Raw genomic sequence first — 14027 nt, 5'->3', positions numbered from 1 at the left:
AAGGCTAACACAAATGCTTTCATAAAAAGATTTTGTACTCAGGAAAGTCTTATTCCTCCTCATATGTCCATATCGTCAGTTTTCAAATATGCTTATTTGGTCTGAGGGCTTCACTCCACCAATAACTCAGCTACTGCAAAATGCTATGAGTGGATAACCTCACCTCAGCAATATTTCACTAAGTGGGTGGATGCATAACCTCTCCGAATCGAACGCCTCACTAATACAATCATTACTGAAATAATGGTTGAATTCGACAAACAGTATCCCAAATATTCTCCTTTGCACGAATGTCCACATGTGCCACAAGGTTGGAAGACTTAAGTCTAACAAATTCCAAGAAGGAGATTTAGTTCTCAAAGAAACTAAGCGTAACTTTCATTCTGCAAAGAACTCTAACTGGGAAGGACCTTTTACGATCTCTAAGTCTGTTGCCGGTAGATACTACAAGTTAATCAACATGGACAACAAGGATACTGTGGCAGTAATACACGAGAATTGTCTCAAGACCTTTGATGTGTAAGTGGTAGGACTTGAAAGAGTACCTACGACTATGTCTAACTGCAAGTGCACAGTGTCACAATGTAACACAGGTCAAGCACAAGTCGATCCTCAGGGACAAGGTGGGTGTAAAGCTGAAACTATGGTCTCACTTAAACTGATTCTAAACAATAAAGAGTAACCAAAATGGGGGTTGTTATGATGTGTCGATACGACAAGGTGTTGGTGAGGATTACAACAGAAAATAAATAAAAGTAAAATATGCAAATAACACAGGGAGTAAACACTGAGAATGAAGGTACTAGGATTGTCGAATCCACCATTAACTCATACTATGTATTCAACTTATTATGATACTCTTGTCCTTTTAACAGATAAGGTAGAGGTGTCAAGTCTATTACTTACCTAAGGTGTTTCACCAATGGATGATTCAATCATAACTAAAATATCAATCTGGAGCACTAACTGTCTAATTAAGCAAAACTAGTCAAGGGATTAACAATAGTCTCTAAAGCATGAGCTGCAGCATAATCAACACAGTTTTATCCTGACTACAATGGATACATGGCATACATTGTGAAACCAAAGCATTGACGTACTAAGATTGAAACTATCCTAACAGTTTAAGCATTCAAGAGCAACACAATTAGTATGAATAACACAGCAGAAAGCTAAGGTTTATCTAAACCCTAGTTATTGAATTAGAACATAATAACACTACTGAAAACAAACATAAATTACTACAGCTTGGTGCATCGGCTAATCCGGGCATACCCATGTTCTATTTATACCTAAAATTAGGGTTCTTAACAGTTTCCCCAAAAATTCCCAATTTAGGGTTTACATTGAAAATTAAAATTAAAGCTCACCCGTCTCTGGTTTTGTTGTCTCCCCCTCGACCCATGCCTTGTCTTCCGTCTCTGCTACTCCTCCTGCTCCAATTGTCTCTTACATCGCCTCTGCTACAAACCCTAGTTCTCTCTTTCTTGGTTGTAGCGTCTTTTGGTCGGGGAAGAAGGAGAAATTTGGGAAGAAGAGGAGAAGTCGATGGTTTTGGGAGAAGATATTTGGTGCTAGGGTGTTGAGCGGGTGTAGCAAATTCGATGTCCAGCGAAGATGATACATTGGATGATCACATCTGGATTGAATCGAACGGCTAAGATGGAACAAGCTTGCAGCGACCATTGGATGCGTGATACAACAATTCTGACGGCTTAGATTGGAGTTAGGTACTATGATGTTTGACAGGAGCTTCAATATTTGATGCTCGGTGATGAGGAGAACGTTGGATGATGTGATGGATCCAATCTGACGGCCCTCATGGAAATGGGTATGAATATTGGAAATGGATTTGTGTAAGGGTTTTGGGCCTTGGGTATGCCAAGCCCATATCTTCTTTAAGGACAATTCTTCCTCTTCAAGCCCACTTCTAGTTGATCCGGCTCTTGCAAACATCATTCTTCGCTGCCTTTCTGCGGGAGTCTTTGCCGTTTCTTTGCTCTTTTCGCTCCGTGAGTTAACCAGACTTTATTTAGTACCTAAAAATGCAAAATTAATTGAGAAAAGTATTTATTCTTGAAAACAACGAAAACACAGAATATGGGATAAAATGGAACGTTAGTGCACAAATGATGAGTTAAATGCCAATAAAAAGGTGCAAATATATACAATATTTGGCACTCATCACTAAGGTTTTGGATATTCGAGGTATTGGATGTTCAAGGCACGAAAAACCCCAAATATTTTGCGTTTATAATTTTCTTTCATTGTATTTCAATTTCTCCAAAATGTTTGCAATACTTGCATTCAGCAATTTAAATTCAACAATAATTCATGATTCAGTCTACTTAAAGAAAATCTCTATCAACTACTTATCCAAAACTAATCAAAACCAGAAATAAAACCTCACATCTCTCAGAAGTTCAGAAGTTTATGAAAAGAAATCAAAGAAAATCAGCAAAGAAAGACTTTTGCTCTTCTGCATCCTTCAAGACTTGTAAAGCCGCCTTCTCTATGTTCAGCTCTCAGTCAGCCTACCAATCTTGTCTTCCTTTTCCATCACAACATCATTTGGAAAGGGTATTTTCTTCTCACATGAGTCCTTGATAGCATTTATCTTCTTACGAAACCACTTCACGTTGAAGCCAAGTCTCTCAGAATTCTCCAAGTTGAACTCCCAATCAAAGAGTACATCTGGAGTGACAGTATTTCTGTCCCTGGCGCATATGTCACTTACAACACGCAAGATAACACTTACTTGAGTTGTTAAAGAATAAGCACGCTTGGATTCTCTGGTAACGATGATGTGACCAAATTTCTTCCATATCTTCTCGTACAAGCCGACATATCCAATGGGAACGCTGAATCCGCCATCCAGTTCGTGATATGGGAGTGATGCATCAAATGGAGGGTCAAAAACAATCCCTGCACTCGGCTATTCATGCACTACTATGCGATTCTCGATTACTGGAGCAGCTTCCACGGTCATGGCAACAGTTTCTTCTACTCGCGGATCAGCTTCTTCCGCCACTGAAGCAATAACTATTGAAGTCTCAACATCAGTGATAACCCTCTCATGGCCTTGAAGTGCAGAGATGGTTGTCTCTCCATCAATAACCCCAGGGTCGCTCGAGTTATCATTATTAGCTCCTTCATTCTCAACTTCGGTATTTGACACCTAATACGAAGATTACATGAGATTAGGATCATCCAAGCATGAAACCAAAGGAAATCATAAAGTTTGGCATGAAAATGAACTAATAATTGTAACATCCCGAGTTCCGGACCAGGGTCAAACCCATATGGAGATCTGAACTCGAAGCGTTACGGGTCGGAACGAGACTAATGCATACATTTTTCTTTGTTTGTTTATTATGTTTCATCAAGCACAATTAAATTTAAATACAAAAATTATCATTTTAAACATCGTTAATAATATTCTTAACAAACAATTACACGTCAGGCAATTAAAAAATATATGCACAAAATCAACAAGATAACTTACTTCTTAAATTCCACCTCCACATTCTGTAATATCTGCAAGAAATGTCAATTGGGGTGAGATGACAGCTCAATATAATGCATTCCCTTTCTCAAAACATGCTAAAAAAATTATCCATCAATTAAAAAGCACATACAACATGAGAATCCAACACAACTCAAAGGATTTACTTGTATATCCATTAAAAAAACTCATTCATTTATGTTTATGCATGAGTTTCCTCGGTTCGTGCCCCACATATCCTCTTATCGGGGTCACTCCGACAAGTTGCACGAGTTTCCTCAGTTCGTGCCCTGCCAATCCGTTTATCGGGGTCATTTCGATAAATTGCACGAGTTTCCTCGGTTCGTGCCTCGCCAATCCGGAAAAACATATCAATCTATTTATTAAATCATAGTCTCATACAACGTACATCTTAATGCTCCAAACTACATCAATTCTCAATTTAACAAACATACTAACATTTCACATAAGAAATCTATAAATTCGTATAATATAGTATACAACTATGATTAAGGTTTAACTTGATTCTACACAACCAGGATATTCCAAGGTTTGTCATACAAAATTTTCAAACAAAACCAAGGGTTCAAACCATAATTATTCAATTTACATTGCAATCCTAAAAACTTGGCAGATTACATCATATTACCTAAATATTCACCTTATATTCATATTAACCTGGAATTGATCAAATTCAAAGCACAACGAAATATACCATACATATCTACAATCTTTGTTTAGACCACAATTCATTTTAACATCGTTAAGGTTACCAAAATCAATCAAAAACATGTTAAAACGAAACTGTCCAGAAAATTCAGAAATCACATACAAACTAAAACAAACATTCAACGGTGAATTTACGGTGGACTATTCTCAAATTTTGACCAGGAATTCCTAAACATGTTATCTATCAGTACTAGGAGGCTGATCATCAATCGGATACATATATTTACACACATAAATTTCAGAAACCTAACTGTGTAAAATTAAACAAAAATCAAAATTTAAGTATAACCAAAAACACAAAGAGAAAAGGAATCTAGCATTCTACCTTTTGTTGTTTATAAACTCTTCTTTTTCCTCTTTATCCCTTTTCTCTAAGAACTCTAACTCCATCTCATTCTCCCTAGCTTTTAGTTTTCCAATCTCCAAAATCATTTCTAAAATCTTCTCTTCCAATTTTATTACAAAACCCCTATTAATACTAATATTAATAATTATATTTACTATGTTCGTAACCTCTCATTAATACTAATACTAATACTAATATTAATAAACATAATTCTATTTTTTTTAATTGTCTTTTCATTTTTCTCTAACTTTATATTTATTTCAAAATTAATATTAGGTGATTAAATTTCCACCCAACCCTTTCACTAAGTTAGGAATTCTAAATATCCAATTTTAAATGTCAAAACCTAGACTAAGGCAATGAAGTGACTCAATTCAACAACCCAAATAACAAAGTAATTACATATGTCGGGTAAAGCCTGCCCCGAAACGATAAGTAAAAATACAGGGTATTACAATAATACTTAAGTTCTTCATTTCACATGCTAGACATTGGAAAATAACGTGAAAGTCACAAAAACACGTTTTACAACAAGCTCGTCTGAGAAGATTTTACACTGCCCTGTACAAAACGACGATCTGGGAGCAATTGGTGAAGAATCTAAGGCTGAGTTGTATACCATTGTCTTCGTATGGGTCTTATATAAGACCTATCAAAATTTCATAACAATCGGATGAACGGGCAAAACGATGTGGTCAAAACATCGGACTACATGACAGCTGAAAATTTTCTGGAAGTCTCCTGGAAGTTTACTATTTCGCTGATTTCACCTCCTAAAAGTGCTCAAAACTCTAAAAGATTCTTTGCTAAAGCTTGGAAATTTTATGGGCATAGGGATACATGGGTATATTGCGAAAATCCGACATCGTATGAAGATTCTACAGCATTTTTGCTAAAGGACTGAGATCTGAAATTTCTGGTGACGTATTTCGGCAAAACTTTTCGTATATTCACATGAATTCTCATTCACCCATTCTTAAATCAGTAATTTTATGCTCCTATGGATTAAATGAGGTAAATACTTACTTGGGTGGTCTCTGAAGCGTTCAAAGAACCTGAATTACCCACATCAACTCCAAGAGCACCGTCACTTTCATTCGGTCCTGAGCTCTGAGAATTTTCTTTATTGCCATTTTCCGAGGATGAACGAACATCACCAGTACTCTCCACCTCCATGGCGACATCCTCCTGGACATATTCTCAACAATTAAAATTTTGTCTACAAAGCATCATAATTGGATATACGAAGAAATACTTACGACCTCTTTTTCACTCAAGTCAAAAACTGTTATCTAATTGGTTATATTGATCCGTCAAAATCTCTTTATCAACACGGGCTTCTTCAACAGCAGATTCAAATTGATATCTCTCCATTATTCGTTTCTGGTTTTAAGGCTTAACATGCGAAAAAGGGATTTTAAGGACAATTAAATATGGAAAGGATAAAATCATTAGAAAGGCAAATTGAAGACACAGATAAGGAAATCATACCTCTCAGTTCATCATTCTTCTTGCGAAAATTGTCGCGATCCAGCGAAACATTCTGGAGCTTTTGATTTTCGAGACGAAGAGCATTACACTATAAAGTCATCATTTGGAGATTCTTATTCAAGGTTTCAACCTCTTTTTCCAAAGTTGTTTGCGAAGCAGCTCTGTCAGAGCCAAAACACTTACTCAGAATTTCGCAAACACCAGACTTTACAGGATCAATGGGAGACTTCTTAACATCATCCAGAACCTCAGACAAAACTTTGAAAGCAATATCTATTCCTTCCACAGTTTCTTTCGAAAAAAGAAGAGGCTCAGGTAGAGAACTGGCAATGATAGAAGGTTGGGAAACATTATCAATAGGAGGAGAAGAAGTTTCATTCACAGAAGGATTAATAAGGGGGGTTTCAATCATTGAAAGGTCAGTTGAAGGGATGAAATCTGAGGCAACCTTTTCGCGAATTGGAGATAATGGTTTAACTTGCGAAGATGTCACAGGAGATTTTGAAGGGATAAGTAAGTGAAATGGAACAAAGGTTTCAACGGTTTTGAGGTGGCGAGATTTCTTGAGAGGTTTGTTGGCATCCTTATCACCCTGCGAATCACAATCCATATAAGAAACAGAGGCAACAATATTGTTATTAGAAAAGAATAATGTTTCTTACTACCTTATGATCCGCAGACTTTCTTTTGTTTACAACAACCATATGCTGCGATTTAGGAATATTAGGGTTCTGAACCGTAAATTTGGTGTTAGAGGCGTTTTTGCTGAAATAACAACAGTATGGGAATCACATAAACAACATCAAATAAGGAAGTAAGCAAGATCAATTTCAGCAAAACCCATAAGAAAGAAAAAAGAAAACTAACCTCGATGAATCCATGGAAAACACCAGCAGGGAGATTAATTCGTAAAAATTAAAAAGGAAGAAAATTACGAACAGTGAAGATCTACAGAGGGAACAGTATGGGAATGGACGAAGAATTAAGAAGATTGAAGAAGGAAGATAAAAGAAAAGTTACAGCAGAGGAATTTACGAATAAAAAGATGAAGTTGCAGAGAAGATAAAAAGAGAGTAAAAAGAGAGAAAAGGAGAGAGTAAGAAGAGTATATATAGAGGAGATTTTCGAGAAGATAAACACAATTAATGCGAAAAGACGTGAGCGGTTGAAAATCAGCGGTTACAGAAGACGTGTCAAGAAACAGATGGGAGAAAGGATACGTGTGATAAATGCAGAATATGAAGTGATGGATAGCTGCGGCATTTCTCACATCGTTCTCTACTTCGCAGAGAAGATATGAGAAGAGGCAAGATGTAGGATCAGAATCTCGCAGCAATAATGCCTCAACGAAATTATTAACAACACAACACGACAGTGTCGCAGAAAAACTTCAGAAACGACGTAGTAAACGACATCAGCCAAATCATGAGAAAAGTGTGGCGGTCCTGCCAAAATAAGGAAGTTTTGCGAGATTGATATTTATAAGGTTGCGATAATGTCGCAAGTCATATCCAAAAATAAAGGACAGATTAGCTGTCATCCACTATGTAATTCCCTATAAATAGCCGTTCAGTTGTAAAGGAAAGGGAGAGATCTTTTTAGAGAGAGGAATAAAAAACAATTAGGAGAGAGAAAATCAAGAGTGGTTGTTGTTCTTAATCCCTTTATCTTTTCTCGTAAGATTGTTCAAAGATTCATCAATAAAATTAAGATTGTTAATCTAAAAATGAGTTGAATGTTAATGAAATCTTGTGAGGGTTTAGTGTATGGTTTCCTGCAACTACAGCTTCTTACCATTTTGAAATGTTTTTGGTAAAGCTATAGTTGAAGCATTTCAACTTGGTTTAATAAAATCTCGAGACAAACTATTTATAACTTCTAAGCAGTTCCTGAAACTTAAATTAAGTTCTACTTTGATCACTCTAACCTATTTAATTAAAAACAACAAAAGAAATATTGAGCCTGTCGATTCCGTTGTTAGTCTTGTATAAATATTGTGAAAACAAAAAAGAAGGAGGATGCGAACCCAACTGAACCAAACCGAAGTCGAGACAAGGATTATATCCTCTACCCTTAAAACAAATTCACCATGTACTCGTGCTCAGGATTATCTATGTCTGTCTCCCAGGGTACAAAGACTTACTTCTCGATGTAGTAGCACTCCAAACTTTGAGAGACGGCGAACCAAAACTTAAAGCGATGAACTCTCTCTTTAACACAAACTTAATTGATGAATACCAATTTAAATTCCTTAAGAGTCGTGTCCCTTCATGTATCTAGTTTTAGGGTTTTTTTAGTTTCAAACTTGAAACTAATTTAACCTAACTAATAGGCCAAATTAATATTAAGCTCACTGATACATCCCAACATTCAAATCTAATATGATACTACTTAAATGATTTTTCCATTCATATATGAAATTTGGATTCAAGTTTCCAACAAATTCTTAACTAATAAAAATTATGGACGGAAGATTCTTGATTTATTAATCCATCATTTTTTTCTTTTAGCTTTGAGTACATCATCTTCGTCATGAAGGAGAACATAAGGAGAGGATTTAATATTTTTTATTATTTTTTATAAATAGTTATTAGATTTAAAGAGGATTTAGTTTTATTTTTTTTATATTCATAATTATTAGATTTAAATTTATTAATCGAGTAAAAGTATTTTTGATTTTGCTGTATATTAACGAAAGTGTTATTCAACTGCCTCTTTTCCATTTTCCTAATCACCTCCCTCCAATCTAAACCACCCATCTGGATTTAGATTCGGTTCAGGTGGGATTCACCATTTTCCAAATATGCGGTTTAGATTGGAGGAGGTAGAAAAGAGGTAGTTGAATATCACTGCCCGAGTAAAGGCAATCACCTTCAGGACATGTGAATTCTATGCAACCCTCGAAGCTCTTTCTTTTTGCAGCTGATTCTAGAACAGACATATTTGTAAGAGACATTAGGTGGTGGTATTTATATACATAGAGATACAGGTAGCACACCTCTATCGAAATAGACCTAAAACCAAACATGCTGTAACTCGCAAAAACGGAGACAACAAACCACAAACTTCCCTTTCAACTCAGCATATTTGATAGACGGCTGCCTTAACAGACATCCAACAAGGAAAAGACAAGCAAACTAAACAGACGAGACACCAATTTCTTCCATAGAAAATACAGGGAGGTTGGGAAGATATCCACCGTTGGTAGATATTATGCTTGAAAGCATAGGCAGCGAGTAGATGGGCAGCTTCATCTGCCTCTCGCGGAACGTAAGAATAGACCACCTAATCAAGTTGACTAGCCAAGGGACTTGAGAAGTTTCGCCATTTAAAATTCTTACCATTCTTTTATCAATATCAGCTGCAAGAGAAATAGCTAGCAAAAACCCCGCAGCTTCTGCAAGTAGAGGGCTCTGATTTTCAACTCAGCATATTGGAATTTGGAAATAATACATTGATAATCTTAATAAGTATTATGCAAACCATTGCAATGTACGAACTTACAGAACTAATAACTTCAAAGAACTTAACAAAAGATTCTTAGACAAGAACAAAGGGAGAACTTTCTCTTCTTTTGTGCCTAAACTTCGGCGACGCTAAGTTTCCTACTTCCTCAAGAGGTGTTCGAACCGAACCATTGTGATATGCACCATCATGTTTCCTGCCAATGCCAAAACTATCTCTGTTTTGCTTACTGTAATTTGCACGGTGGTGTTTCTCGGTGCTGTAGGAAGGAGACATTAATGTAGTTCTACCAATTTGCCGAGACATTGGTGATGAAGAATTCTTAATTTCACTAAGAGGTGATCGATTTGAACCAGTGTTTCCACTGTGAGTAGGGCATTCTTTTGTCCTGCCAATGTCAGTGTACTGGTGTTTGATAGTCTGCTTGCTTAAATTTGCTTTCGGATTCTCTTTCAAGCTACATGTCAACACTCTCTTTTCCTTCTCCTTTTGTGAAAGATCCCCTTGTGTCATCTCTAAGTTCTTGGTCCTTGATGAGTTTTGGTTTCTTTCAGTTCTTGATCTTTTAAGCTTTACTTGGAGCTCAGAGATTTGTTTTTGCAGCTCGGAAACTTTGGTCTCATTCACATGAGCTTTCTCTCTCCAATCTTGCACCTGATTAAATAATGATAATTAACTGATCTGTTTAGAGAGATAGAGCTGGAGATAATTGAGGTTTTGCAGTTGCACTTACAGAGGATTCAAGTGACTGGACCTGGTTGTTGGAATTTAGTGCGCGACCTTCCCAGTAATCACGAGAAGCCTGCAATTCCTCCATTTCCATCCTGACCCGTCCCAGCATATCTTGCATTTGAGACCACTGCTCCATCTCAGACCTCACCTGCTCGACAATTTTACGCACAATCATCTTACATCGCCCTGCACATACTTTTTCTTCAGGGACTGTCCTCTCCTGGTTGTATAAAAGTTTCATTTTGTTAGAAAGACCGGTCGATAGGGTGGAATTACAGATGGTAAGTCAAGCAGCAATCAGTATACTGAGGTAAAATCTAAGAAGGATAAACATGCCCATGTTGTTGCTTTTGGATTGTTACAGGAACTTGCAATCGAATCAATTTGCCTCTATAGTAATTGCATAACCTAATAGCTTCTGTCAAAGGATCCAGTCCCTATATAATATAGACCGGCGCGCTCGGGGTACTATAGAGGACTCTAAAACATTTCTCTTTTCTTATTCTTGTGGTTTTTGTAACTTGTAAATCTGTTCTAAGACTAAGCAACCACACATAGCTAATAGGATGGTCAAAATATGCTAGTACAATATAAGGCTTTAAACTTCTGTATTGATAATCTGGATCTTAATCTTATGTAACGAACCCTGTACCATGATGTCTATGGCCGAATGGTACTAGTTAACCATTGACATAAAACCAAATAATTGTTCGAGATCCACATATACATGAACAGGTTCTGACCTAGGAAATTGTGATGTCTAGGTCCATATATTTGAGGGGGAAAACCTATCTTGGATTTTTGGTAATACCCTTTTCATGTAGTTGCAATTTCGGTTGTATAGGCGAACGCGATACACTGGACATTCCTAACATCCAAACTGGGCATGCCAATTCCACAATCAGGACAGGCAATCAAGGCTGATATTTGAGCTGTCTGACACTGTCCATATTCCCAGATGAGATGACACAGATGATAGATGCCAAAGTCCCAAAGTCAAAACTCTTTTGGCTCGAACCGCGGTTTGGATTTATAAATAGCCTAACACAATCCAACAACCACCTAATAAGCTACAGATTTCAAATGTGCATAATCCCTATAAGCTTGTTTATGAGCATCATTTAATGGAGAAGAATATCTAGGAAAGACTTACAGAAAAACAATACAAGGACAAACAAACAAGTCGTATTAAATTGTAAAACCTTAGTACTTTACTAAACACACATTCATATTGTTGTGTTTCTCTCTCTTCATTAAAGATAGAGAATCAGATGCACTTGGGAACTTTGCCAACCCTTAGAACTGGAGCTCCAAAGAAAACAAAAGCTTCATGAAGTCATTAATAAAGGAGGAGCCCCTTCATTTAAGGAAGGATAGACCCCCCTCCCCCCCTGAAAATTCTAGTAAAACCTTTATCAAAGTAAGTAACTCATAAATGTAAAAGAATACAACAACCCAGACCACACAGCTTGCTTCCATTCCATGTTAATGACAGACAAACATACATGCACATGTTAACTCACCTATTACTCTGAAAGTCTAACCCTGAACCTGAACCTGAACCTGAACCATACATGCATGCAAAAAGAGTCTCTTATTCATTAACTCACTTGTTATTCTAAACGCCTGTTGATTTGTTTTTTGTTTGTTTGTTCAAACAACGATTGTTTTTGAATTTGCAACCGTTTCTAATTTCCTATTCTTTCAATGACATACTTTATATGTGCGAGTCAGATGACCCGGTATTAAAACGTCTGTTATTAACTATGCAACAGCCATTTCCATATTACTGAAAAGAAATTCTCAGGCCACACTATCTCTTCATAAAGCATAGCAGTTTACCAGTCAGTCAATGACACATTGTTTGTGTTTTTTGCTTTCTTTAACAACTTAAGCAGGTAATGGGACCCCAGAGTAACAACTTTTATGCTATTATCAAAACATAAATTTGAAATTTGAATTCAGAATTCAGAATTTCCAAAATTAAGAATGTTATTACCGTTTAAAAACAATACTTATTTCCACCCACACAACAACAACAAAAGCAACAAAAATAACAAACTATTCAGATTATTTTATCATTCTGAAACAATATTTTAGGATTAATTTCAGGAGGACAAAAACATAAGCACATTTTAATCATTATTAAATAAAATTAGTATGAAAATTAGAATATGAATAATTAATAATGAAGATGTCAAAGAGAAGAAGACTTGCCTGTCGTTGATGATATTGATAATCTTTTTTAGAAGATGAAAAGGAATTGTGAGGGAATTCATATCGACTGGAAGTCGAAGCAGAACTGGTCCCGCTCGCAGTTGCAGAAGATGTTGGTGTGGAGGACAGCATTGATCTATACTCCGCTTCCATCTTCTCCAACATCCCTTTTGATATTCCTTCCATCTTTTTCCCAAGTATTTCCACCTAATAACAAAACAAATGATCATTAATTACAATCGAACAAATTCAGTTAATTATAAAGTTATTTGATTACTTACATCTGTAAAACGATGATTGTTATTGTTTGGCTTGATAGTTAAGCTTGATTCAGCCATTTGTTGAATCTCTTTGACATATTTATCATCAAATTCAAGTTTTTCTAATCTCCTTTGAAGAACTGATGCTTTGAGATCAAAATTATCACATTTACGAATCTCAATATCTGTAGCTCCTGATTTTCTATGTAAATCATTTAGTTTCTCTTCTAATTCATCAATTTCTTCCTCTAATACTGAATCTACATTCTTTCCTTGATAAATTTTCTTTTTCCCCTGGTAAAAACAAAGAGAAAAAGACTGATTATTAGTAATTAACACTAACACAATAAAACTCGAATTAAATTCGAAAAAACGAGAAAACGAACAGAATTAGGGTTTCTACTGCGGAGCGGAGAGTCTTTTGAGTTTGAACTCGATTGATTTCCAGCTTCCTTAATACTATTTCCCTTTCCATTCGAAGAAAATTACATTCGGCTCTAAGAATCTCAGCTTGAAATCTCCATTTCTCATTTTCATTAATATCTTCTGGTTCTTCACATTTATCTCCAAATTCTAAATCTTCTTCAACTCTTTCTCTTCTCCCGTTACCATCACCACTACAATGACGTCCAACAGATGATGATGAGTTCAATAAAACTATCGGAACTGTTTTTGAAAAAACTCTTTCTTGATCAAATAGAGTTTCGAGTTTTCCTCTTGGATGATTACTCTGGTGTGATGATAACTCTGGTGATTCTTTCGGAACAACAATTTTCGGATTCAAATGATTTTTCGAACTGGTTTTTCGACGAACAGGTCGTCTTAGTGGTAAGTGAAGTATTCTAGGACTTGGAGGGGGTGGTGGGTACCATCTTATTCTTCTTGTTGTCGCCATTTTTTAACTATCTCTCTCACTTACTGTTCTTTATCGTCTTCTTCTTTATCAAAGGAAAGGAAAGAAAAGAACTCAACTTTTATGGACTATTTAAGTTTTTAAAGAGTTCAAAAATCACTTTTTTTTTTTGAACTTTACTGGTTTTACCGAGTAAATGGTATGGATGACGATATTCTGCAACGGTCTATAAGCCCCAGGTTCGGGTTTACAAGTGTCGGAAGTTAAAGCGTTACGGGTGCGACAGTAGGGGTCCACGAAAGAAGGGTTCATGGCTTCATGCGTTTGGACTTTGGAGTCTTTGAACTCGCTTTGAACTCGAAAATGCTAAACCCCGGTTTCTCCATGACGTGTCAATGAGTCATTGGTTATCCAAGAATTTGTAGTGGG

The 14027-nt window shown here is 36.3% G+C and overlaps 1 protein-coding gene across 1 annotated transcript; it reads right to left on the bottom strand.

The window, feature by feature from the left end:
- Positions 1–9502: 9502 nt before the first annotated feature.
- LOC113357135 (coiled-coil domain-containing protein 158-like) lies at positions 9503–13703 on the bottom strand. The gene is made up of 5 exons (XM_026600425.1): positions 13149–13703; positions 12767–13039; positions 12486–12692; positions 10270–10488; positions 9503–10190 (listed from the first exon to the last, which is right to left on the bottom strand). The coding sequence occupies exons 1-5, from the start codon at positions 13638–13640 to the stop codon at positions 9612–9614; spliced, it is 1770 nt and encodes a 589-aa protein (XP_026456210.1). The 5' UTR covers positions 13641–13703; the 3' UTR covers positions 9503–9611.
- Positions 13704–14027: the final 324 nt, after the last annotated feature.

Source organism: Papaver somniferum, chromosome 3 (genome assembly GCF_003573695.1).
Source record: "Papaver somniferum cultivar HN1 chromosome 3, ASM357369v1, whole genome shotgun sequence".
Lineage (NCBI taxonomy): Eukaryota > Viridiplantae > Streptophyta > Magnoliopsida > Ranunculales > Papaveraceae > Papaver > Papaver somniferum.
The sequence above is the reverse complement of the archived record's forward strand: the minus strand, read 5'-3'. Positions and strand labels throughout refer to the sequence as shown.

Coding starts and splice junctions, on each gene's coding strand:
- LOC113357135 (XM_026600425.1), bottom strand. CDS start 13,640: ATGGCGACAACAAGAAGAATAAGATGGTACCCACCACCCCCTCCAAGT. Junction 12,693..12,766: donor ACAATCATCGTTTTACAGAT/GTAAGTAATCAA, acceptor TTTTGTTATTAG/GTGGAAATACTTGGGAAAAA. Junction 10,489..12,485: donor ATCAATATCATCAACGACAG/GCAAGTCTTCTT, acceptor TTATACAACCAG/GAGAGGACAGTCCCTGAAGA.